The sequence below is a fragment of the Agelaius phoeniceus genome, chromosome 15 (genome assembly GCF_051311805.1).
Source record: "Agelaius phoeniceus isolate bAgePho1 chromosome 15, bAgePho1.hap1, whole genome shotgun sequence".
NCBI lineage: Eukaryota > Metazoa > Chordata > Aves > Passeriformes > Icteridae > Agelaius > Agelaius phoeniceus.
In genome coordinates, this window is record NC_135279.1 from 148773 (window position 1) to 176131 (window position 27359).

General features: G+C 42.8%; 1 protein-coding gene across 2 annotated transcripts; it reads left to right on the forward strand.

The window, feature by feature from the left end:
* Positions 1–5679: 5679 nt before the first annotated feature.
* Positions 5680–21235, forward strand: LOC129126780 (GDNF family receptor alpha-4). Of its 2 annotated transcripts, none has more exons than XM_077186434.1 (8): positions 5680–6028; positions 9425–9700; positions 10375–10467; positions 10891–11236; positions 11310–11419; positions 12552–12686; positions 13656–13786; positions 20963–21235. In XM_077186434.1, exons 1-8 carry the CDS (start codon positions 5695–5697, stop codon positions 20969–20971), a joined length of 1434 nt encoding a protein of 477 aa, XP_077042549.1. In that variant the 5' UTR covers positions 5680–5694; the 3' UTR covers positions 20972–21235. The 2 variants fall into 2 exon arrangements, with proteins under 2 accessions (XP_077042549.1, XP_054498946.2); XM_054642971.2 differs by lacking the exon at positions 20963–21235 and adding an exon at positions 14094–15502.
* Positions 21236–27359: the final 6124 nt, after the last annotated feature.

The window sequence follows — 27359 nt, forward strand, 5'->3', positions numbered from 1 at the left end:
GTGCATGAGACAAAGAGGGAGTCATTCAAATCGGCTCTGCTTCTGTTTTGCCACTATTGCAGCCGGGTCTCCTGCACTTGTCCCGTGCTTCTGGGAGCGGATCAGCGCTGCAATACCCGCTCATCCCGAGAATCCACTACATAAATCATGACAAGGACGTTACTAAGCAAGTTCTGTGCGGTTTATTGAGGAACAAATTAAAGCTATTTATTACACAAATGTTCCTGGTACCTGATGTGAAGTTCATACGGTTGATCTACTTTCACACGGTCCTTTTCTGAAATACCTCCCACATTCTATTCAGATAAGCCATGGTATGTTTTAACAAATCTGTGTGCTCTGTGTTGGAGTTCGGTGGACAAAAAGCAACGTGACAATTGGAACTGCCAGCTGGCGACTATGTGTCGGTACAAATGGGTTAAAAATAGATGACTGTCTGCAGAGGAGGGTTGTAAACACGAAGCTGGAAATAATCCTTACTAAACAGATGTGAACACTCCAGTGATCCTCTGGCATGACTCCAGTTTAGTGGCACCTATGTCTCCCCTTGTGTGCCTCTGCTAAGGGTTTGCTGTGGGAATTTCCCAGGTAGCAAAAGAAGGGAAATAAATTACTCTTTGGGGTTTAGCCATGGGTTTGTGGCTCTCCTGACTGCTGGCTGCCTGTGCTGACACTCACTCCAGCAGTTTAATACTAGCAAGGTAAGTATGTTTGGCAAAGATAGAGTGCTTAGAAAAATGTGTTTCAAGGCTCACTGGGTTAGATGACCCTTAAATATCTCGGGTTATTTCATGAACTGGTTGAAATAGTGACAAAACCATGAAGAGTGGCTCTGATACCAGGAACCTGGAAGAGGCAAAAACCCACCTGTGTGGAAAGAGACAAGAGGATAGGCTAAGGAATATGAATTCGTTAATTTGCCTGTAATTAAAAAATAATCTGGCGCATGTAAGTTGTTTGTGGCAATCTGTGAGACTACTACTTGTTTCCAACAGTTTGTCAAAAATTAATTCAGTGTCTGTGCTATATGTGGCTACTAAAAAAACTGGGTAGTTTTACCCATTTGGCTTGCATGCCAAACCTCAGAGGCAAGCCTTCTAACACATTACCGAAGCAGCCCTAGTCTTCTGGAGCACAATTGCCTATGGCCCAGAGAGTCTCCCTTTACATTTATGCTGGCTGACCTTCATGTCTGTATAAAAAACCTCAGTTAAAATCTCCCTGAGTGCATTCAGGTATCCTCCTCAACTGTCAACACTCTTGCTGATAGCTCTTCACGCAAGTACTTTGTTGGATGCTTAAAAAAACAGAAGGAATAGGAGGCAAGAGAGGATTTTCCTGAGGACAGACAATGAAATTGGAAATCCTAGAAACCCTGTTGCCAGAGGCAAAATTAGTAAAGAAAGCCTCATCTATCTGGGTACAGCTACTCTGTGCAGTGGTCCAAAGTCCTGCTATGTATCAGAATCATAGAATAATAGCATTTGCTTAGTTGGAAGAGACCCATCACAATCATCAAGTCCGACTTCTGGCCCTGCACAGGACGTGCCAAGGATCCCATGATGTGCCTGCGAACAACGTTCAAACACTTCTTGAACTCAGGTGCTTGGCGCTGTGACCACTGTTCTGGGGAGCCTGTTCCAGTGCTCAACTGCTCTTTGGGTGAAAAACCTTTCCCTGATACCCAACCCGAAGCTCCACGACTCAGCTCCATGCCTTTTCTTCGAATCCTGTCACTGGTCACGAGAGTGAAGTGATTGGCACCTGCCCCTCTGCTGCCCCTCATAAGAATGTTGAAGACTGCAATGAGGTCTCCCCTCAGTCTCCTCCTGGTTGAACAAACCAAGTGACCTGAGCTGTACCTCATAAGCTTCCCCTCCAGTCCCTTCTCTACCCTCGTGGCCTCCTTTGGATGGTCTCTAGTAGCTTAATGTCTTCTTAATATTGTGGTGCCCAAAACTGCACACAATACTCAAGGTGGGGTTGCACCAGTGCAGAGTAAAGGAGGACAATCACCTCCCTTGACTGGCTGGCAATGTTTTGCTCGATGCACCCCAGGACATGGTTGGCCCTCCTGGCTGCCTGGGCATACTGTTGACTCAGTAGGAGCAGCTTGTACCTCAGTCTTTCCTGGTAGTCTCTAAAGCAGATAATGCTGCTGATAAGATGTAAAGTAAACAGGCCCTGTGCTGCTGCCCTGCCATGTGCCCATCTCTCTCACAAGCAAAGAGGAGATAATATACAGGAGTGATTAAAATAAGAACCTACAGGAATGATTAAAATAAGAACCTACTGGTTCGTGTTCTGTGTTCCACAGCACTGAAAGGCAGTGAAGGTGTCAGCAGAGTGGCATCACTGATCTTTGTGGCCTAATGAAACTTTGAGTCTTCTGTCTCATGGCTTGGATGAATAGAAGTCCAGTCCATTTCACTGTGGAAAGCAGCTGCAGGACTGCTGCTGAAACAAGGGGAAATAATCTAATCCATGTTCTTTAACTTGATTGCTTTAATACCTGTTTAAGTACCTTCCAAGCCTACATGAAAGTAAAATCTTTGATTTGGTTCCTGTTCTGGTTTTGGCAGAGATCAGTGAGAGTGGGCATGGCCAATACCCTAATATTATTTGATACCACCTCAAATCATTGCTGGGGGCAGAGAAAGGAACTCTCACTTCTGAGGAGAAGGGGTTCCTTCTGGTGGGGGAAAGCATGGTTGGGAAGAGCCAGTGAGTATTGTTGGACTTTCTGTGCAAATAATTTCTTTGTCTTATACCTTTTGTTATTAATATTGTTGCTGTTACTATTCCTTATCTCATTCCCGTTTCTTATCTCCACCCGTGATATTTGCCTTTTGGTCTTCCAATTGAAGGAAGGCAGGGGAGCAAGCAGCAAAGTTTTAGTGGGAGAACTAAATTGAGAAATACCCTTCCAAAACCATGACGTTATTTTTCTGACTACATTGAACAGCTATGACCCCTAAGTCCTGGGTCTGTCTTGCCTCTGCCAGATCCACTGTCCTACAGCTAATTAAGCTTCACTTGAGACAAGGAGAGATGCATCATGGATATATCTGGATCAGAAAAATGGGCTCACAGTGCATCACTTAAATGTCTTTGGATCAAAATATATTGTAATGCACTATTAAAACTATTTATTTTGTCTACGTTCTTGCCTCTGAAAAAATTTAGACTTAAGGTAGTAGAGCAGCGCTGTTATAAGGTACTCCTCCTTTCTTCTCTTAAAAAAGTATTTTTGCTTTCCTTTTTTACAAATAATTTTTCTTCTGAGCTGCTCATGCCTTAAATTGCTTCTGTCATCCAAGCATGTGCACACTAACCATTGCCTTAACTAGTTGGTGAAAAGGGACTTAGAGAGTTTTTGATCCAACATCTTTGTACTAGTCAGTACAGACTCTTTTAGATAACCTGTTCTAGCACTGCACCAACATCTTAGTGAAAAAGTTTTTCATATCACTCAGCCTGAACAACCCAAGGTGAAATTTATGGCCATCATAATTTCTTGTATCACCTGCCATTTGGGTTTATCACCTTTGCAGCTCACCTTTAAATAGCTGTAGGGTGGTAGTAGATGGTCTCTCAAAGAAGCCCAGGTCTGATAATCAATTTGTAGGTCATGTGCTACCATCTTCGTAGCCCTCCACTGGACCCTCTCTTGTTCCTCCTCATCCCCCTTGAACTTCAGGGGCAGGAAACTGCACACAGCAATCCAGGTGTGGCCACTCCACTGCTAAGCAGACATTAATAACTTCTTTCACTCTCTGGCCATGTTCTTCCTAATACAGTGTGGTGTGTGGGTTGTTTTATCACAATCACATCTTACTGGTATCCATGGCAACTTCTAGGTCCTTCCAGCAGGACTGCTTCTCATCCACTCAGTCCTCAGTGAGGAAAGATGCATGGGGTTGCTGTGCCCTGTTTCAGAAGGGGATGGTCCTTCCTAAACATCATAAGGCATCTGTTAACTCGGTTCTTTCATTTCTCAAAGTCCTTCTGGATTGAAGCTAAGTTGTTCAGCATGTCCATTGCTCATCTTGAATTTTTATCATCATAAATTTCTTAGTTCCCTTTTCCTGTAGAATGACTTACAATTACTCTCACCAAAGATATAGTCTACCCATTGAGCTGTATGACTGTACTTAATCAGACAGACACCCAAATGTCTCTGACCTTCCTGCTGTGACCCACACTGAGGGTAAAATACAAGGGCAGTTTTGAATTCTTTTCTCATAGGAACAAAGAGTAAAACTGTCTGAGCCAGAAGTGGCCAAGCGTCCCAGGGGCTGAAACACAAAACTATGGGTAGCTGCTATGGATGTCAAAGCCCTGAACCTTCTTTGGCAATGAGCAGCCAGAGCTGTTTAGGGCACTAGCACTCATGCTAGGAAATGGAGGAGGTTTTTATTTGGTTTTCCATAAATATAGACATCAACTTCTGCTGGGTTGTTTGCATTAGGTTAATATTTCTGTAGTGCACAGGTGTTACTATTAGCTGTGAATGTCTGCTGTCTGTCTCTAGCCCTGTAAAGAGCAGAGTGTGATGGCTGTAAATATTAGCCCAGGCATAGAAGTGTTTGCTCAGCCCTCCGCTGTGCTACCTAGTTCTCTGATAGTACTCCCGACAAATGGTCAAGACTCAGCATCCTTTGCACTTCCCAGTAAAATGCTCTTGTTTTGACTGAAGAAGGGTTGTAGTGGTCAAATCCTGAAAAAAAGCAGCAGAAGCACCAGCATGCTGTAATCTTCATAAGATTAACACTATTCAAAATAAGGTACAACTAAGTAACTCAGCACCTACAGCAAACAAAATACTTCCTTGGTAAAACTCACTTTTCACTGGCCGTGGTAGTCATGTATGTCGAGAAGAAATGTCTAGTGCATCACTGGAACTGCTACTTGTTTTAATATGGTGATATACAGTAAATTCCACACAGAAGAATTCTCTCGCACCAGTTCCTTGCAGTAAGCAGGAGGACTAATCTTTCTTAAAAACTCAAGAAGAGGAGGGCACCACTGAATTAGATATTCATGTACATTGAATACTTACTGTATCTGCACAGTTATTACCCTTTCTGCTGGGGTTTTCAGGCAAATGGGGTAGGTCTCTCTATTTATGCAAACAACAGACTTACAAAAACATTTGCCCTATTTTCATATACTAATGTTTGATGTGCATGTGTTGGACTGTAACTTTTCCACACTGGTTAATTTGATTTTAGGATGCTGACTAAATGCCATATGGGCTCTCAGAAATGCCATCTTTAGTGTGGCTGCAGACAAGCAGCTCAATCAAGACAGAGCCAGCACCAGGTAAGAAACTGAAATAACTGCCTTCACAACAAAGCCAAAAGGAAGAAGCCACAAGCTCAGTCATCCCATCCACAGACCAAAGAATCGCTTGGGGAGTCTACTCAAAAGCCAGTCTGCCTCTGTATCCTCCAAGAACAATCCCTCCAGAGTGAAGGAGACTCCCCTAAGTTGGAGACTTACTGTCCTTTACCCAAATAGGCCCCCGAGGGTGCGCAGTCACAGCTCTGCTCTCGGTACTGAAGTATGCTATCAATCAATAAACAAACCCCTTGCGCAGCCCCTTCCAAAACGGCCCTTGTGAAGCGTCCCTACACTGCCCGGCCCTCGGCTCAGCGGCTTCCCGGTCGCCCTGGGGACAGCGGCCGCCGGATGCGTCCCTACACTGCCCGGCCCCCGGCTCAGCGGCTTCCCGGTCGCCCTGGGGACAGCGGCCGCCGGATGACCCCCGTAACTCGCCCCACCTCACACCAGCCCGCCGACCGCCAGGCCCCTTCGCCCGCTGCGGCCGCCAGGCGCGGGCCGCGGACCCGCGGTGGGTCGGGCCGGGGGCGGTGCTCGCTGCCCGCACCTCGACGGGGCGGGCCGGGCTCAGCAGCGCCGAGGCGGGGCCGCGCAGCTTGCGAGCCGCAGCCCCGGCGCTCGGAGCCACTGACCGCCAGCATGGGGCCGGCGCTGCTCCTGGGGCTACTTCTCTCCCGAGCCGGTAACAGCGCCCGGGGCGCGGGGCGGGCTGGGCAGGGCGGCACGACCCCGTCCCTCTCCCGGCGGGCAGACAGCGGCACCGCTCGCACGCCGGTCCCGCCGCGGGTTGCAGGGGCGACGCCGGGGTTCGCGGTCGCCAGGGCTGACCGCTGCTCCCCCGATGCCGGGCGGGCGCGGAGCGCGTCCAGAGCACGGCACTCCCAAAAGCTGCGCGGCTCTCCTGGCCCCCGGCTCCAGCTGCCCCGCGCGCCGGCGGCGGGGAAGAATTCGGGATTCAAAGGAAAGGCGGCTGTTGCTTTGGCCCGAAACGGGGAACCTCCGGTGCGGTTGCGGTCAAACTGGAGGGACGCTCTGGGGAGGGGACCGTCTGCCCTGGAGGCAAGGCGCGAGAAGGCAAGAGGAGATGCCGGGAGCCGATCCCTGAATGCGGCCGGATAGGCACAATGCGGAGATTCATTCGCCTGAGCTGGTCCCGGCTGCGCCGCGCTCTCGCTAGCTTCGCCCAGAGCAGTTTTTGATACTTATCCCCCATTCATTCGCCCTCTGAAATGCTTAAGGCCCCTAGTTTTCCGAGGCTAGGCTCGGTTTGCGAAGACCAATCCAAGGAACTCCTGCAGAGATGCAGTTGATTGTTCTACTCTGCCTCCAAATGACAACAGCTGAGGATTGAAATTATTCCTTTACCAAGTTCATCTCTTGTTCAGTCTTCAGGGTTGATGTGACTAGGAATAAGGAAATGAGAAACTGCTCTGAAGCATTCCTAGTTTCTGTCTAGGGGTGCTTTGCACTCAGAAAAAGCTGCAGCTTTTTACCTGCTAAAAGATGGGCTGCTGCACTTACACTACAGTAGCCACTGGCGGCAAACGATTGCAAAAGATTTCCCACAATTTGCCATGTCCAAATGCCAACGCTTCTTTGGTAACTGATAAAGGAAAGGTTCCCTTCTGTAACTGTCATCTCTTTAAATGGCATAGTGCACCAGGGGAAACAAGATAGACATATCTATATGACAGGACATTGAAAAGGGAGAATAAAGGTGTATTGTATTATCTATCCATTTTTTTCTAAGGTATAAATAATCGTCATGTGTTAATTGGTTATTACCTTTTAACTTTTTTTTTTAACTACAGATGGGATTCCAATACACATACATCTTTAACATGTTCTGCAACCTACACCACAGATCTAGGAAAGAATTAGCTTTCCTATTCTTTCACATTGTTACTGGACTACTAAGACAAAATTTAAAAAAATTAAACAACTTGCCAAACTTCGGGCTTATAACAATGCACAGACAGTAAATGATGTCTTTAGAGGAGGAATGTTTTAAAGTTGAGGTTTAGAGCACCTTCACCTGAACCCACTGTGCTGGATACAAAGGATTCCTGATGAGAGATTTTTCAGGGAGTTTGAAAAGTCATCAAGTCTCTATGTAAGGGCCAGATGAATTACAAAGTACAGTAAGTTGCTGAAAGAACAAAGAAACTTGTAGAAGTGAGACAGAGGTACCTAGATAATATTACTGAGCTGTAGGGAAAGTAGAAACTTTGAGAAGCAGGCTGGCATTCTATTGCTCACAGCAAATAAACTGATGAAGCTAGCAAAAATGAAGGAAGTGGAAGAACAAATTACATGGGGAAGATGGTACACTGGGCAATGTGAGCTGTACCAAGATTTTCTCCTAATTTATAGTGATGGCAGACTGAAATAGTACTACTGCACCTGCTGAACAAGAGAATAAGTAACATGATGTACCCAAAGAACACTAAAGACAGATGTAAGGCTCAGCACAGTCATTTCCAAAAGCCAGCCAAGGAATATTGACCTGAAGGGAAGAAACATACCAGCCTATATATTAATTTTATTAGGAAACTGTCTTGTTTCAAGACTTCATTGTAATTGTACTGTAAACATAGATTCATATACTGCAGAAATGAAGAAAGATTACAGACTGAATTCATCTACCCACGACAACATAATCATAAAATTATAGAAAGACTTGGGCAGAAAGGAACCTTAAAGATCATCTTGGTCTACCCCCCTGCCATGGACAGGGACACCTTCCACTAGACCAGGTTGCCCCAAGTCTCCTCCAACCTGGCCTTGGACACTTCCAGGAATGGGGCAGCCACAGCTGTTCTGGGCAACCTGTGCTGGGCCCTTACCACCCTTTGAGTAAATAACTTCTTCCTAACATCTAATCTAAATCTTTTCTTTTTATTTTAAAACTGTTCCCCCTTGTCCTATCACTATCTGCCTGTATAAAAAGCTATCCCTCCTCTTTTAAAAGTCCCCTTTAAGTATTGAAAGGGGATCCAGTGGAGGTCTCCCTGCAGCCTTCTTCAGGCTGAATAATACCAGCTCTCTCAATCTGTCTCATAGTGGGAGGTGCTCCAGCCCTCGGAGCATCTTTGGGCCTCCTCTGGACCCATGCTAACAGGTTAATGTCCTTCCTGTGCTGAGGGCCCCAGGGCTAGATGCAGCACTGCAGGTGGGGTCTCATAAGGGCAGAACCTACTCTCTCAATCTGCTGGCCATGCTGATTTTGATGCAGCTCAGGACTATTTGCTTTTTGGGCTGCAAGTGCACATGACCAGCTCACCCCTGAGAATCCCCAAGTCCTCCTCTGGAAGGCTGCTCTCAATTCATCTCCCAGTCTGGACTTGGGTCTGGGATTGCCCTGACCCAGGTGCAGCACCTGCACTTAGACTGGTTGAACTTCATGAGGTTCTTATAGGCCAAGCCTTTATCTGCATTTTTGGCAGGGATTTTAGGGACTGGGCTCTATGTTCTTTAATTGACTGCATATCATCCCTTCCATATGAAGCTACTTGCATCCTTTGTTGTTAAGGATTCATTTTATTATGCAAAGAATACATATTCTTAAGTCTTCAGGCTCATTAAAGTAGTTGTTTTTTATACCCTACAAATGGTTTTCTCAGTACATCTCTTAATGACCAGCATATACTTTAGTAATTGCAGCAGTACTGACCCACAGTACATAGTATGGCGTTGCTATGTGCTTATTGCACTGTGGTTTTCAGTGGCCAGATAGAAGAGCTCTTCAAAGCAGGCCTCAGCAACCCCAAGGTTTCACAGGCATTTACTAGTCCCCAAAATACAGAGCAATCCCTGATCCCAGCCAAGTTGAACAAAATTATTATGTAGGCTTTTATTTAACCTTTTGTTCCCTCTTTCATTTATACTCATCCTTTTTTTTTTTTTCTAAATGGAGACAGCTCTTGTCCCTTAACTACTCCACATGAAAGATCCCAACAAGTTCTGTTTCTTGCAAGGAGTCCTCGTTGAAGACAGAATCCCTGCAGAACAATTACAAGATGCTTGTGTGGCATTCATTTTGACTGGGGCCCTAACACTCTTTTCTCTACTTGATCAGGAGACTTCATGGCTCTGCCCAGCAGCGACTGTGTCATGGCAGAGCAGCTATGTCTCTCTGACTCCACCTGCAATGCCACATACAGGACCCTGGAAAACTGTGCCCTGGCCAAGACTCGCCTCCTTTCACTGGATCACGATAGCAGGGTCAGATGTCTGAATGCAGAGCTTGACCTCGGGAACAGCTCTTTGCTGCACTGCAAGTGTCACCGGCGCATGAAGAGACAGGAGCACTGCTTACGCATTTTCTGGACCGTTCACTCCAGCATGACAGATGGTGAGATGAAGTAATATAAATTTACAAGGTACTAGTAAGGCTTACCCCCACCCCCTAGGTGAAAACAACGGTCAATGTCCACTTCTCAGCTCTGTAGGTAATTGCTCCGGAACCGTATCTCCTAGTAAAGAGAATTCACTACTACTCTGATGAGCAGAGAAAACTGATCTGGTATGGGACCAGCCCTTCAAATACACCAGCAAACCTGATAGCTACACTGAGATAGTTAGATTTAGTGCTGTGAAAAATACCTCAAAATGGTCCTGTCTGTCCATCACTGAAAACACATGTGATTATGACACAAATTGCCATAGCATCCCTAAGTGTTCTGCTGCTTTCTTTTGTGGGATGCTTCTACTTGACCTCCCACTAGAGCCTGCCTGTGCTGCTCAGCTCCTGACACTTACTGAAGCTGAAAAATCCAAATGACTAGATAGACCCAATTCCAGCTGGACAAAATGTAATGAGGGTTTTATACGGTAAGAGCTTTGCATTTCCAGAAGAACCATTCTTGGCATTTGGCTTTGAGTGAGACAGAGCATTTCTGAAATCCAGCCTGAGGAAAGAACCAGGCATAAATAAGAAAAATATCCATTTAAGAATAAACAAACAAAACTGGTCATAAAGCATTTCTCCCATGTCCCACTGCATTAAATATCTTGTATCTTGCCTAGGTTATCTCAATTTGGAGACCTCTCCCTATGAGAATTCAGCAAATGAAGAACACTGGAAGACAGATTATAATAAACTGGCAGCTCTGGTATCAGGTAAGAATTGTAATGGTTACATGATATAATGCTGCCCTCTCTTATCTTTTCATGAGTTGAAGATTATTAAGAACAATTTGGGGTAATGGCCTATTTAATCAGAGGAATGCCTGCTTTATCTACTTGCCTAAATTTGTCACTCCTACCACGCATAAATAAAGCCACAGATCCAGGCCCATGAAACCGGTAATAACCCACAATGATCCATATTCTGAAACAAGCACCCTATGAACCAATAAAAAAAATACTCTTTTGTAACTAGTATAATCACATTGTCATACAGCAGGCACATAGAAGGACAGGTTTGCTTTGTTGTTTTTGATTTTTCGAATCTGACCATCAAGAAAGGAGTGCTCCTGCTTCCATTCCAAATCTCTTCTGGAGACTTGCTTCATGGTTTTTGTGTTTCTTTTGGCTTTATAGGCTCACAGTTAGCAGGAGATGCAACAAATCCATGTCTGAGAGCAACACACATCTGTAATCTGAGCAAGAAGTGTTTTCGTCTGCGCACAGACTATGCCTCCATCTGCACCAAGGGAGCAGCAAGTGAGGATGTGTGTGACCGGCGCAAGTGCCACAGAGGGCTAAGGAATTTCTTTGAGAAAGTTCCTGAGGATTTCACCAAAAGGATCCTGTTCTGTCCATGTCAAGATGAATTTTGTGGAGAAAGACGCCGCAAAACTATTGTTCCTGATTGTTCTTTCCAGTATAACACCAAACCAAATTGCCTCTGGCTTCTGGACTCCTGCTTAGAAGACCATATCTGCAAGTAGGTCAGGCAGCAGAGGATGTTAGCCAAGAGAACAACATCAAAACTGATGGTCCCATTTTCCTTCCTACAGATCCCGACTGGCTGACTTCCAACAAAATTGTCAACCTGTAGACACGTCTCCAGATGGCTGCTCTCTGCACAACCATGCTGCATGCCTGCAGGCTTACATGGGGATGATTGGTAAGTGATATCCACAGGAAGATACAGGGTAGATGCTTTCAGGCCACAAACTTGCAGGCACTCTCTGATGCTGTGAAGGACCATTCTGGTCTCCTGCAGGAGGTAGCACTCAGTATACTGGTGAATATGCCTTACTGATGGATGCTAGTGCTCTCCCTTGCCTCAGAGGTAAATGCAGTCCAAAGAGAGCTCTTCCATGGCATTTTTTGCTGTACTTTGCCCCATCCTTGCCTGAGATTTCTGTATGCCTGCATCATCTGCTGGTGCAAAGCACTCCAAGTACCTCAGCAACAGCACTCTGTGGGCTTGTGTGAACTAAGTCATTGTCATTCCTAATGCTGGAGTTACATCCCATCACAGCAGTGATTTAACACAGCGTTCCGTCAGTGCCTGACTTTTAGATTCCTGATGGCTTGTTAGTATTGTGCGCACTGTGTTCTCAGAGGCAGCCAGAACATAGGACTACCAGCTGTTAGAAGGAAGGTCATCTTTGGTTTTAGTTATTTACTATCTACCAACCTACTAAAACATTTTCAGAGTAGCTCAAAAGAGGATGTAAAGAGCAGCAGTACCTCAGAAGCTGTAAATCTAGACTATACCTTCAATTTTTCCTGATGGCTCTGCTAGTTTTGAGCTACATGAACACTGCCTGAATGGCACGCTACAGGTGTGCAGTATTTGTTTGTCAAAAGACACCTGGCTACACAGTGTTGCCAGTTACCCAAGAAGCAAGAGTACCTTTTGCTGCCATATGTCAGCTGAGTCCACGCAAGTCCTTCACATCCTAAAACAAAAATCCTTCACAGTTTAATGCTTGCACCATTAAATTGCTTTCCCCTCATCAATTTGCACTGAGCTCTGCAGGTACAGTTCTCACCATTGCATCTGCTGTGTACACATCACAATTTAATGCTTGCACCAGCTTCAGTTATCAATACATGTCAGAGTGTCTGTGTCAGGGGTAGCAATCTCAACACTTTCTCACAGCTCAGCAGACTTCAGGTAGGTTCATCAAGCCTGACCTCGTCTGGGTAACACGCTTATCACAGTGGAAGGCTTCTGCCTCCAGGGCAGCATTTCCTTCAGCATAACATGATTCATAATGCTTCTTTCATCTGGGGGTTTGGGACAGGCACACCCATGACACCCAACTATGTCAGTAACTCCAGTGTGGAAGTTTCCTTGTGGTGTACATGTGAGAACAGCGGCAACCAGAAGGAGAAGTGTGACCAGATACTCGGCCTGTTTGAGAGCAACAAATGCCTTGGTAAGCATCAATCGCATCACAGAGAAACAGCTCAGCAGAGAGCAATTTAAATCCTGTGGTTTCAAGATTCTGTGTTGCATTGCTCTTGTGTATAGTTCTATCTTCTGCAATGATCCATCATCTCTGCAACCTATGGGACCAGCCTGGATTTGCTCTAAGAACTGTTTCTGTATCTTTTGGCAACATTTCTCTTCACCTCGAACACCCTTGAAGCTATCTCCAAACATCATTCAAATGAAGGGCACTGCAAAAACATCACCAAGGGGAGATGAGACATGCTGTATCCATAGGTTGCTGAGTAACCACATCTGTGCACCAGGATTATGGGGTCAGGATTCCCCTCCTCATCCTCTGTTTCTGTACTCACCCCCAGCCCTCATTTACTCAGTCAAGATAAGTAGCTTCTGATGCAGCCTGTTACTAGATTCAGCATAGCAGTTGCAGAAGTCCTGTTATATGCAACTGTGCAATCCTAAATCTGTATTTCTTTTATTTCCCTAGTGTTTTAGCAACATACCTTAATGAGATTTAAATATTTTATGTTTGTAAAAGCTTTAAAAGGATACAAAAGAAAGCAGCATCATTACATAAATGATTAATATTTAAACCTGCCTCCTACAGTATATAAAAGCCTTACACCCAGCACTATAGACACATCTACAATATTAATCACCTCATCCGAGATACTACAAACCTGCCCCTTACAAAATACAGAGTTGGGAAAGTCGCAGAGGGGCCCCAAAAGTCTTCAAGTACAGTTCAAACTGTTTTTGCAGTCTGCTCAATCTCACAAGTAAACTCACAAACTGACAGGCCATTTACAAAACAGAGAATATGTATTTTCTAAATCAAGACCACACAGCCTGTGAGTGCCTTTCCTAAAATAGCTTCTCTAGATTTCTGCTCACTAGACTCCAAGGTGTGCACAAGAAAAGCACAGTAAGACTCTTACTTTTCTTCTGTTTGCAGAAAATACCATTTGGTCTCAAATGCACCTGAAGCAGACAGCTCTAGAAAGACAAGAAGACTTATTTTATTCATCTTCCCTAAGCTTCCAAAGAGACAGTGCCAGCACATCTCTCTCTTCGGCAATGTCCCAGGTACGCAATGCTTTGTTGCCTTCACAAAGCAGCGAGTCAAGTAGCCTAGAGACAGTAGTTGAAAAACCTTGGATCTGGAAATATGTGACTTTGGACATCAAACCAAGGAATGCCATGTGCATGCAGAACACTGGACTACTCTACCTTAAGTTAGTCCTTCAACAGACAAGGAAAAATAGGAGGCTGTATGTCTGGCCACAGGAGTTTCAATAGTCTCACACTAGTGCTCAGAACCAGAGGTTCTGCAGCCAGAAGTTTGAGCATAAATGTGTCTAACTGGGATTCATCCCTCCTTTTTATTTCCTAGGTGGCTGAAGGGAAGACACAACGAGACAGCTCCAAACAGAGCAGTATGCCTATGGCCTCCTCTGTATTTTCTGGAGCTGTTACTTCCTGGCCTTCTTTGGCTCTGTTCCTGCCCCTGTTGCTTAGCCCACATTAATGTGGTATAAAAGGAATCTTTCCTTCCCATGTTATTAATATTATTCCATATCTAGGCATGTCCCAATACAGATTTACCTTTGGGAAACAGAAGGCTTTCAGACAAGAGGAACGGCCTTAATGCAGAATGGCAGTCACTGGAAACCTCCCACATACTTGTACCCTGCTTTCCCCTGTCAGTTTGCACTGAGCTCTGCAGGTACAGTTCTCACCATTGCTTCTGCTGTGTACACATTCTGAGTAACAGGCTAATGTTCCAGCTTAATAGGTTAAATCAAAGATCTGATTTCTTTCAGAATTTGTGCAGAGTTTGGTTTCTGACAGTAGGGATGATCTGACAGTGTCTCCGACCACCCCACCATCTGAAGCTCCTCCTCAGGCATAAAATCATTGAATGGTTTGGGTTTGAAGGGACCTTAAAAAATCATTTAGCTTCAACCCCCATGCCACGGGCAGGGACTGCCTTCCACTGGACCAGGTTGCTGCAAACCCCATTCAACCTGGCCTTGAACACTTAAAGGGATGGGGCAAGCAGCTTCTCTGGACAATCTATGCCAGTGCATCACCACCCTCACAGGGAATAATTTTTTCCTAATAGTCAATCTAAACATACCCTCTTTCAGTTTAAAAATCTTGTTCCAGAGACCCTGAAAAAAAAGTCTCAGTGCTTATCATCCCCCCTGATGTATTGAAAAGGCACCACAAGGTCTCCACAGAGCGTTCTCTTCTCCAGGCCAAACCACATCAACTGTCTCGGCCTTTCTTCACAGGAGAGGAGTTCTAGCCCTCTCGTAATTTTCATGGCCTCGTCTGAACCTGCTTGAAGAGGCCCATGTCTGTCACGTAGTGGGCACCCCAGAGTTGAAATGCTGAACTCCGGGTGGGGAGGTGGGCTGGGGTAGAGGGGAAGAATCGCCTCTCAGCCTGCTGGCCATGCTTCTTTTTATGTAGCCCAGGCTGCAGGATGGCTTTCTGGGCTGCAAGTGCATTTTCCCGAGTCATGTCTAGTTTTCCACCTAGCCATGTATCCAAGTCCTTTGCTGCAGGGCTACTCTCAATCCATTTCACTCCCCCACTCTGTACTGTTATTGAGGGTTGCCCCAAACCAGATGCGGGACCTTGCACTTGGACTTGTTGTGCTTAATGAGTTTTGTTGGTATCCATTTCTCAAGCCTACAAAGGCATAGAGCATATCATCCTAAAGACTAGAAGCCTGTGCTTCAGGGTGGGTTTCAAGTAAAGCTCAATAAATATACATGTGAAGTCCTCGGTAAACACCATCTCTGGATTACTTTCAGTTCCCTTTTCAAATCCATTCTTTTAAGTATATGAAAAATACCAGTCCAGATCAAGAACACTGTACTGGAGTTTATGCTCCATTCTGTTGTTCCTTCAACATACACGTAATCCATTATCGCAGCTAGCAACACACTTGGGTTTTGTTGTTCAAGATGAATGGTGCTCAACTCCAGTAGATTTAGGCTTATCCAGCAAAAGATGATGCCTGGCCTCAGGACAGACCATCTCTGTAACCCTTAGAGAATACATTTGGCTCTTTGAAGGCGCATTGATCACAAACCCTGGGACGTACAGTTGCAAGAATCTCCTTGTATCTGTCCGCATATTCAAGTTACCATTGTCACCTTCCAGCCACTTGCCTCATCTTCCTCTTCTGCCAAGCACCGTCTCATAACCTATTTATTCTGAATGTAAATGTGTGCGCTGTGTAACTGCTGTTAGTTTGTACTGCATTTGTCTGTTAAAATGTGGTGTTAAGTGAATATTGATTTCTGAGCATAGGTTAACAGTCTACAATCAATTGTGTGCAAGAGTTGCCTCACCAGCCATACAACATTTTCAAATAGTCAGAAACTCAAAACAGCTCCTCCATGCACACATGTCGAGCCCATTGCTCATACTCAGAGAGAGGCAACAGATCTGAACAATACTATACACATCCAAACAAGATAATAATCCTGAACAGAGGCAGAGTAGCTGAGTATTTCTTTTTATCCTGTGTTTTATCTGTTGCCAAGAAAGCACAGTCGCTGTCAGACACCTTATTACACAACCTTACACCGTCATGTGTATCAAAGTAATTATCCTACTACAGTGGTAATATTTTCATTTCCAATTCCAGACTTCTGTTTATTTCCTAGGCAGGTAGAGCGAAGAAAACATGCATGCAGCAGCATCATCTCCTCTGTCACACAGAGGAGCAATATATTATTTACATGCAGTAGGAATGAATATGTTTTCTTAATACACAGGTGTACTAATGCTGATATTTCTCCTTACCTACTGAAATATGGCTATTTGGAGCAAGACACAGCACTGTTTCCACATGTTTGCCACCATTAGTTAATAAAAATAGAGTCCATGTAACCCTAATATAGTATGTACATTAGACCATCCTCCATATTGTGGGACTCAGAAATGTATCAAGGTTCTTGACTGTAATGTAATAGCATCTGTCATCTCTAGAAGTTAATGGAGAATGACAGGGAAGAAGAAAATGTTAGTCTTTTCACTATTCCACACAACAGAGAGAATACTTGTGAGAAAAATGGAGTAGATTTCTGAGTGATCTGTACCACACACACTGGTACACAATGTACTGCATTGATCTCCCACTCATCTGTGCTGTGATCTTTCCTCTTTCCCAAATTTAGTGCTGTAAAACAGATTGATATGGAAAAAGGGATTAGAAATTTCTTGTTCATGTTTAGGGCACTAAATTCCTACTAAGAGGATTATTGATTACAATTGCAGTCTTCTGTCATATCCTGGATTGTATAGGAAAATGCTTAACACTTGGACAAATCATACTCTAGGCTGAAATTGAAACAAAACATGTCAGTTTGTTGGGTTTTCTTTTCCAAGTGTCCTGTGTCCTTTTTTCATGCACCTTTATATACACAGCTGCCTCTTAGCTTGTTCATCAATAACTGCAAGCAAAATTCACTTCTAACTACCCTTCATTCATAGGTACTCACATTGTTGTGAGTACAAACCCATTTTCACTTAGACTTTTCTAACACCTGCTCTCCATATATCAGAGTTTTTCAACTACACAGCATATATGCATGCAGAACTTAACTGCTACTAGAAATGTCATGCCAGTATCACTATCAATTCAGTTCTGTCAGCACCATCAATGTTCCAAGACTGGCAGACTTCCTAAACCCATTCAGAACAGCTTACTAACCATACTACAGGGCAATTAAGAACCCCCCTTCAGCTTCTGTTCCCAGAAAGTGGAAAACAACATCCTGTGAGCACCTATGGTCTCACAAAAGATAATCCACAAAACACAAAATTAATCCAATAAAAATTGTCTATCCAGACAGTCTTAAAAATGAGCATTCAGCAAGCATATAGGAGGAGGGAACCTTCTAATTACTGTAATGCAGATTATTTTTTAAAGAGTAAAATAATGTGAGGTCTGACTAATAAAATTTATCTTGCAACTCTAGAAGTCTCCTGCCTTCCTTTCCATTTCATAGAAGCTACACTCCTTATCTCCAGTGCTGGAGGCATTATGGAACAGAAATGTTAAGAACAGAGTTAGAATCTCTTACAAAGCAATCTTAACTTTTACTTTAGATATCACTCACTGTCAGGTACTTCAGATGGGGCTTCTAGAACTCTGATAGAGCCTTAGGTCTCTTGTAGCATTTACAAAGGGCATTCATATAGTCCTCCAGCAGTGAGCTCAGGCAACTGTTAGATAAGTGGTTTCTTGTGACAAGTGGGAGAACCAATTCACATTTCCTGCCCGAGGTCATAAGCAAGATGATGCCAGAGATAAACCTTGATTTTGCAAGTCAAAAAATAGTGTCCTTGCCTCATTCAAATAATTCCCACTGCCTCCAAGAAATGTCTATGTTTTAGTAAGAATCAAATGGCTGCAGTTTTCCTTTCAGAAGGGCGAACAACATGTTATTGCAGATGACGAAAAGCTAAAGCACTTTTGGTTTCAAACAGTGATTCCTGGACAGGTCTCCAGCACACCTCTCAAAATCAGCTGACAATAAAAGGTAACTTTCAATTGATAGGAAAGGGCTACAGGTTCAGCATCTATAAGGAATGAAAATATCTTTTTCAGTACATCCTAAAAATCATGTCACTCCATTTGCCAAAATGGTAGGCAACTTCACACAATAAACTACACAGAATAAAAAAGAGAATTGTCAAAGCAATCTTTGAGGTGTCCACGAACCACGCAAAGCTTTTGGGGACAGCAGTGGAGAAAGAGGAAGCCAATCAGCACTGCTGAGCTCCACAAGATGGTTCCCCACTGCTATGGAATCACAACTCGCAGCTATTCCACAGCTGCCTCCCCCACTGAAACAGATCCTGGTAAATACAATCAGAGGCTAATCACTCCTACTCCAGGGACTTTGTGGCTGAACCTTTTTTCATTTGAGGCAGGGTCGGTTGAGCCTGAGCTTGGTTAGTCTCTAATGGAAGCTCTTCTGATAGGTGATTAGCTCTCCTCCAGGAAGTGACTTGGTGTTTGGGTTTCTTGCAAACCCCAGGGTTAGCAGAGGTCAGGGGATGCTGCACTTTCTCCAAGTGCCTCCATGAAAATAGCCACACATACTTTCCATTTACAGATGATCACCTCCATTATCCCCAAGCCAGGAGGAGATGATCAGCAATTGTTAAGTGCTTGAATCAGACTAATAGCTCGCTGCTAATTCCGCCAGTAATGGGAATCTAAATTCCTGGTAAACAAACGGACTGCTTTTCACACACAGGGATGAATGCCAAAAACCTAATATTAGAGCTCTGGAACTAAAGCTTTTAGAGCAATCCTGTCCACTAGAAGATGTTTAATGACATTACCTACTAAATAATTAGAAAATGAAGGCCCACTTGGAATCAATGGCTTACTGTCTAATTAAAATGACAAAGGGGCTCTACCCTTTTTTAAACAAGTTTATACTAAAATGGTATACCTGATAAATGGCTCTGATAAGTATGTCTTTACCTTTGGGCAGAACAAGCAGACATTAAGCTAGCACAAAATAATTGTGTGATTTTTGGCTCATCTTTCTTCCCATTGGTCCCACCTGTTTTCCTGTAAGGCATGTGATTCAGCTGTTCCCCCCCGCCATCAGATGACAAAATTTATTAAGCAACACTGCAATCACTTACCCTGATGCAGAGAAAATAATCTTTGCCTTTGCTTTACTGTATGGCCAGAATCACAGAGTTCACACCATGAGATGCTTGAAGAGCTAAGCGGTATGGACTGGACCCTCTAGAAGCACTTTGCAAGAAGAATTGCTAGTGAGCCTGAGAGCACAAGAGAAGATTATTTATATACAGAGATAACTGTAAAAAGACTGAGAAATGTCCTGCTGATAATATGGCCGGATCAAAATTGATTAGTAAATCACATGACATCCTTATCTCCAAATTGAAGAGAAAGAGGTTTGAAGGGTGGACAAACTGGTGGATAAGGAATTGGCTGGATGGATGGAACCAGAGAGTTGTGGTCAATGCCTCTATGTCCATACAAGCTGAGCAAAGTGCCACTGCACTCTCCCCCCTTTCACCTTTTTCCCCACACCAGTCTAGTACTTAAATGACTTTATCATCAATATAAGTTTGCCCATTAGATACTGATATTATAGGTCACTGAGCTTCACCACAAGAAACTGGAATATCTTTAAACATCTGTACAGTTACTTGTTCTCCAGCTTTCCAAACCACCAGCTTCTTCCTTCCCCCCGCCCCCCCCCCCCCCCCGCCAAAGAATCTTTTGATTAACTGAAGTCAATTTTGCTAAGTGCTAGTGGCTCTGAGAAGCTTGTTTTGTCAATGATCCCCAGGGCTCCATTATGTTTTCAGGGCTACAAAACAGGAATTGCTCAGTCTTTCTGTAGAAATGTGAGATTAGCAGCTAATTCTTCCAGCCACAAGCTCTTTGGATTTCACACCCATCATTCCAAATCAGAGTATGTGATATGTTATGATGGTTCTACCAGAATCCAGCTAAGATATTTCCCATCTTTTTTTCTCAATTTCAATCCGTTATTGTGCAAAAATTTTAATGCACAAGGAATCCAGTTCTACCAATACACTACACAACCAATTGCTATGCTACTCCCAACTAGGAGCTGCAGAGGCATCACAACAGAAGTTCTGTTGTGCACTGAACACTTCATTTTTAATATACAAATACAAATCACAGTCTAAATGGAACTAATACAGAACTACAAATGACAGTGAAAATGTCAGTTTTATATACATTTTGAACACAGAAAGGCTCTGAGAGAAAGACCATGACTTGGCATGAAGCAATTTACTAAAATATTTGGAGTAATATCTGAGCCGTTTTATTCATACTTGTAGGACATAATAGTCCCTCTACAAGCTTGAAATGCTAACACTAAGAGCTCAAGGCTGGCCTGTCTTCTCAAGCATCACTGAGTTACATCTTCCACCTGGTAAATCAGACACAATAAAATGGTAATGAAATGGACAAGATGATGAGTTGATTGATTTACTAGTCTATTTTTCATTTGTTTTTGGCTGATCTCAGTTAACAGATGTCACCAGGAGTCCTGCTATTACGATAGCATAGTATTGCTTAGGTAGCTACTTGAGCCTGTATTTAATTCAGATTTTCAAGCATGAACTTTTCAATTCAGATTCCAGTTGCCTATGCCAAGATATTTCCAAGACTGAGTCTAACGCCCTGTTTTAATTTTTCTTTCTCAGATATCATAAGAGAGATGCTCCAGTCCCCACAACAAGAAAAAGCAAGAAGCAATTTCCTGCAGCACCTGCACTGGGTTTGAAACTTCTACAAAGATAAAAATGTGAAAGAATCTTGACTTCACATAATTTTTCCTGAGACTCCCAATCTTCTCCTAGAGAAAAACGGGCGAACACATAAGTGACAACAGCACACATAATGAACCTAAACAGCTGCTCGTGATGAGCTTTCTGCAAACTAGCATCTTTAATTTATTAAATTATATAAAAAAACCTGTGTTTTATTTTTTTCATATGTTAAATCAAAATTTCCCAAACTGAGAACTAATTTAATTTTGGCAACATGGATTCATAAGCAGATTGCCTATTCCAACCTAGCAATGTTTTCTGCCTGATTTAAGTCCCTTACATCTCAGTTGTTTCTTAACCTAAACTATACAAAATGGCCCATTATCCTCAGGTCTTCATAGCACATCTTTATCTCAATTTACACCTTTCTTGGCAGCCTCAAATCAGTCAAAGGAGCTAATAGTCCATGGGGAAGGAAGGTTTAGAAAAGCACCCAGTCAGTGAACCAGCTCTGGACAGGCTTCCCAGCAACATACGCCCTGGAAAAACAGGCAGAAATGGAGACAGCAGAAAGATAAACTTGTTTTACAAGGTATTTAAAAGGAAAGTCAATCCTTTAGATGGTCTATTTTGCACAGACTGACCTAATCTGGGTAAAATGTAACAGAAGGACACATTTCATAAAACAAACAAGTAGACAGCTTCAAGCAGGGGGGTCTTATTCAGCCTAATGCAGATGTCAGTTAATTAGAGTAGAAGGTTATATCATTAGCAGCCAAATCAATATAAAAGGAATTAAGAGCTTGAAAAGCAAGCTTTCCTGCTTTCCAGCACAGCACCCGGGGCTGTATTTAGCTAAAATTCAATACACATTAGCGGACAATCAGTGTAGTCTTGTATGGGGATGTCTTCTTGAAATATTTTAATTGGACTCTCTAGCTTTATCAGTGCTAAACAAGATGTCAGATTATTGTAGATGCCTTCCCAAATGGGACTGGCAGCCCACATGCTGGAGAAGCATATTTACTTCTATTAAAACCTCACTGGTTTTCCAACATGTATTAATAGCACTATTTTCACAGCTACCTTAAGAGTGGCTGAAAAGCATCTTTACATACAGCTGCTCCATCCTGTAAAACTCAACAGCCCCCATACTGGCAGCAGCAGATTCATCCCTTTTTGCCATTTCAGTGACAGAAATTACTCAAGAGCCCATCAGTCATATCAGACTGACAATTTTTACTCTGTATTTAACAACTCTGCAGAGAATACATACCTAAATTGAAATCAGCAAATGTAAAATACTCAACTGAGAACTCCTGTAGCTGGTATGAGATTTGACATGGCAATGTTACATGTTTCGGCCTACACTTCTCATGACAAAAATTGAAACCGCTTCCCATTCTGCAGCAACACTATCGTGGTCCCCTAACCAGGAAGTTATTTTTACTGTGTTGAATTTTATCTTTAAAGGCAGCATACAGCAGCTACACTACAAATTTTCTGCATTGTAGAGTGGATGTTGCAAATTTGAAAGTCAAATCTTTCCTCTGAGATGTTTTATCTAACAAGATCAGAAACAAGTAGATTTACAGAAGGATAGTACTCAGCTTAGCGAAAATTCTTAAGTTTATATCAATGCAATCTGTGTAGCTTTAAAATGTCACATCACTTTCATTCTGTGTCTTGGAAAAAACATGAAGCCATTATTTCTCCCCAGTAATAAATCATCAAAGCAATCTAGTACTTTCTGTAATGGAAGAACTATACACTGTATCTTCCAATTACCTTCCAGTTTAATGAAATATTCCTTGAATAAATGTTGTGCTTACACTCTTGTGACATGCTACCAGTGCTTCTCCATTTATATACCAGCTGCATTCAGTCCACTCTGGACACCGTCACTCACCTATTGTACCTGTCGCTCACTGAAAACTCAGACTCAGTCCTCCTTGGACCCTGCTTTCCTAGTTACTGATTTTATATGGGTGTAGAATTGAATTAATCATACAAGCTAGGTACCGACATACCTCTTGTAGCTCACTTCTTTAGAGTGGCCAAGAGGTTGAAGGAGGACAGGACACCAACATTTTTTGAAGTGAAACTACTAGAAGAAACTCAATTTATAAGCAGCAACACAGGCACCTGATTTAGGTTCCATTTTCAGTTAGGCAGAAAGCATTGATTCAGTGAGCATGAAAAGCCTCCTCTTTGCCTTTGAATACAGAATTTTCTTACTCATCTCCCTTAACAGTGCAATGACAGTGTGAGATGATGAGTTCTGACAAATATTGAGCAATTTTAAAAGGATTTGAGTATCCTTCAAATGGCTATACATTTCTAGCCCACTGAAAGGCCATGGTGATGTAAGCTAACCTGCTTTCCCTTTAGTGATAACAGATGAGAATTTATGTTCAGCTGCCTTCCTTCAGCAGATAAAGGGATATCTTTCAGAGAGGATGTAGTTGTAGTAGTAGTAGTATAAATCACTATTAACTTAATGATTTCAGTCATCTGACCAAATGACACTATGCAACCTTGGAAGAGGTGGCCTCAAGTGCCATAGAAGTTATTCCAGATCATGTCAACACAGAATAAGGATAAGCAGTAAATCATGTGCCACTGGGAGCAAACCTACATAAAGTGGTGTTTTTCTTTCCTGAACCAAAGCGGTTACCAGGAATTGCTGTAATGTTGCATTTTGATATACAATTACAGTTATATGGGGATTCATCCTAACTTTTAATGGTGATAAAACCATAAAAAACTTTTATCAAAAACATCCCTACAAATTCCCTTATATTGCATCTCCATTATGGAGATGCAGTCTAGTGGGCTTTTTGGGGATTTTATATTTCCTGCTCTTAAAAGGGAGGGAAAAAGATATAATCCATACACATGTTTACCTGGGCAGCTAGACAAAATCCACAACACTCTCTCAGAAATAGTTTAAAAGCATGAATTACAGAAAATAAATACTTCAATGGCTAGAGGTAGCACTGAACATATCAGTGTCAGAGTTGAACTGGAAGTCTCTATTACTTCAATTTCTGTTGACCTGTGGAAAATTCATAGGAAACAAGCTGTCACCAAAGTGGCTATTGGGTTTTTTGGACTTTCTAATCCATCATAACGCAGCTAGCACCAGACAATTTAGATATACTTAATTATGTTTCAGAACAGCATCACCCTCAAATAACTAAAATAAAGTCAATTATATGCAGAACATACTTTAGAAATACTTAACGTAATTTTCCTCAGGATGTCTAGCATGATACACTGATACAGCAAGAAAATAAGTTTTGCACTTCTCTCAGATCCAGCGACAACAGAAAATATTTTTGCATCAACTTATCAACATGGTAGAAGCCTACATGCACACTACTTTTTCTTCCATCCAAATCAGTACACTCAGTTAACAAGCTAGGAACGTTAATCTAATTAGCACAGGTTAAAAAAAGCCTTGTAATCTAACACTGCTATTTACTTGGATACTCACTATGTCCTCAAAAATTCTTCACTTGAGCAAGGCTTGCAAATCATTATGTTCCAAAAGAACTGGTAAAATTTTAGGAGTCATCACAACTATATTGAAAAGTCTATTAAAATTCATTTTACCACCACAACAGTAGAAAATAACCTGCTAAAAACCATTTTAAACTTCGTTCTGACAGCAGACCTATGAAGCAGAAAGAAAATTACTTACTTAATACATGCATCAGTTTATGCTGGAGGCCACCCACCGAGGAAGCTGCGGCAGCAGCTCTCTGGCCACAGAGAGCACAGACACAGCTTTCCTGGGCCTGTCCTGGGGAAGGCTGTGAGAAGATCAGAGAAAAGAATAAAAACAATTCTTATCTTCACCTGCTGCCCATGTTGTTGTGAGCATGTGGAATGTGTTAGGGAGATTTGTTTACCCAAGGGTGATTTCTTGATTGGCCACTGGTGATGGTGTTTGGATCCAAGGACCAATTGGGTGCCCCTGTATTGGACTGTCTGTAAGGGTGATGGGTTTCTCATTGAGTACAGTATAATAAAGTGATTGATCAGCCCTCTGGAATCATGGAGTCAGTGCTAATTGCTGCTCCTTTGGGGATGCCTGGTTACAATAGGAAGCTGCTTTGCCCAAAAGGACCTGGATATCCTGGAGGCGCCGGGCTGCACCCAAGCTGCAGATGGAGTGGGATGCATTAGGAGAGCATTGTCAGCAGGTTGAGGGAGGTGATCCTGTCCCTCTACTCAGCACTGCTGAAGCCACACCTGGAGTGCTTTGTCTAGCTTTGGTCTCCCCAGTACAGGAGAGACACAGACCTACTGCAAAGAGTCCTACAAAGGGCCACGAAGATGATGAAACAGAAATATTTCACGAATGAAGAAAGTTTCTGTAGTAGTCCTAAAAGCCTTCTAAAGTACCATGTTTTATACAAGTTTCTTCCTAACACATACTATTTTTTTCCCGTAGGAGTAAAGGACAACACACAACCCAAGAGTTCTGTTTCATAAACTCCTCAACTATCATTCATTTACTCACCTGCTGAACTTCTACTTACTCTGGCTATTAAAAAACCCCTCAAACATACAAAACCAAAAGCAACCAACCAAAGAAAAAAGCAAAATCAAATCAAAAGCAAACCTAGGTGACTCCCTTTACTTCATCATCTTGCTCAGACATTAGTTAGGGTTTCTGCTCTTGAGCAGTGATGATGATACTCATCAACTTTCATAAGCTGTCCATAGCTGCCAAGACAAGCTATTCTTCAAGGTAAGTTCTACAAAGCTATCCAGAGTACCAACATCTTCAGAATATTCGTGAAGATGTCAGCCACACCCTTTTGACAACCATCCACCTTTGTTTTGCTTTTGTTCTCCAGTACATAGAGCTCTACTTTGCACTGTGCCTTCATTTGCCTCACAGGAACTTATATGCAGAAAACAGAACATTCTTTTCTGGAGATTCACTGGTTTTATAGCAGGTATTTAAAGAATTGCTTTTTCATTGATGCAGTATGCAGAAAATATTAAATGCTAAGGTTCAAAAGAACATCAAAGAAACACTGTGTTTTATTTGAAAAGATCAAGTTGATGATGACATCCTTCCTATTAAATATATATCCTCTCAGTAACACTCATGCTAAATGGAAATGCTACCTAGCATTCTGATTTTGTGTAGCATTGAGCAACTGTAAATCCCCTCCTACAATCAGGAAGAGCTGTGGGTACCTGGCATTTAGTTATTTTGCAAGGTCAAAACTGTATAAAATGGTACTGCCTTAAAACATAGCAACGGATTGCTGTTCACCATGAAATATCCTCCTCTTTTCTCAAATGGAGAATAAGTATAATGAAAAGGGGGGGAAAGTGCCTGGACACACCAAATATAAATAAGGATTTTCAGAAAGAATTTGTAAATTTCCTGACTAGAAATCTGTTCTTACTTGCTCAGTAACAAAGCTCACACATAAAGAAACTAGCAGCAGCTTTTTTACACTTTTTTTTTTTTTTTTTTTTTTTTTACCAGCAGCACTATTTACTTCCCTCCTTCAGGGAGGTTAGGGAAAAAAAAATCATTGCATATCAATGACTTCTACTTCTTCCAGCATAAGCTTTCATCAATAACAAAAGGGGCAGTTCTGCCTTCCCAAATTCACTTGCCTCACTCTTGACTTCAGTGGCCACAAGAAAAAACAGCAATGGATTTGAAACCAAATTAGTTTTTCATTACTGCCTGGGTACATAGTCATTAGCACTGAAGGGAGGATGACAGATGTAGGACCAACCTTCTCACCGCACGCTTGTGTCAGACAGCAGTGCCAGTAGAGCCACAGGCTGCAGGATCTCAGCAGTGCCCAGGCTGCTCAGCAATTGTAGATTCCAGCTGCACGTGTGGCAAAATGATCACTACTCCTTGTGTTGTATGCAGACTCCCCTTCTCCTCCACGACTTCAAGGATGCACAGCAGCACACTAAATACAACCCAATTAAACAAATTCCTAGTTCCTAATGTTCAGTCTAACCATAATTTTGACAACTGGTTAAAACAAATTTCTTGGTCTCCTGAAAAGGAAGCAAGTCCATGCTCCATTACATAGGGAACTGCAGTTTAGCAACAACATGAAGGTTCTTGAATAACAGTATATTAAGTGTCTGCATGATTCTTTAGAATCTCACTGTGATATCCAGAGGTCTTAGTGGGCAATATGCTAAGCAAATGGTGCATGCTGGTTTTCTCAAAGCATATGGGCTAGATATGCACGCCTAACTGCCACTACTTCCAAGCTCATCAAAAGCTGCAATTAAACCAAATCTCCTAAAACTAGAAAATACATGTCAT

Excerpts from the sequence above, each read along its gene's own strand:
- LOC129126780 (XM_054642971.2), top strand. The coding sequence starts at position 5,695 with ATGCGTCCCTACACTGCCCGGCCCCCGGCTCAGCGGCTTCCCGGTCGC. Across the intron at positions 9,701-10,374 it reads TCACTCCAGCATGACAGATG|GTTATCTCAATTTGGAGACC; the intron begins GTGAGATGAAGT and ends TATCTTGCCTAG. Across the intron at positions 10,468-10,890 it reads ACTGGCAGCTCTGGTATCAG|GCTCACAGTTAGCAGGAGAT; the intron begins GTAAGAATTGTA and ends TTGGCTTTATAG.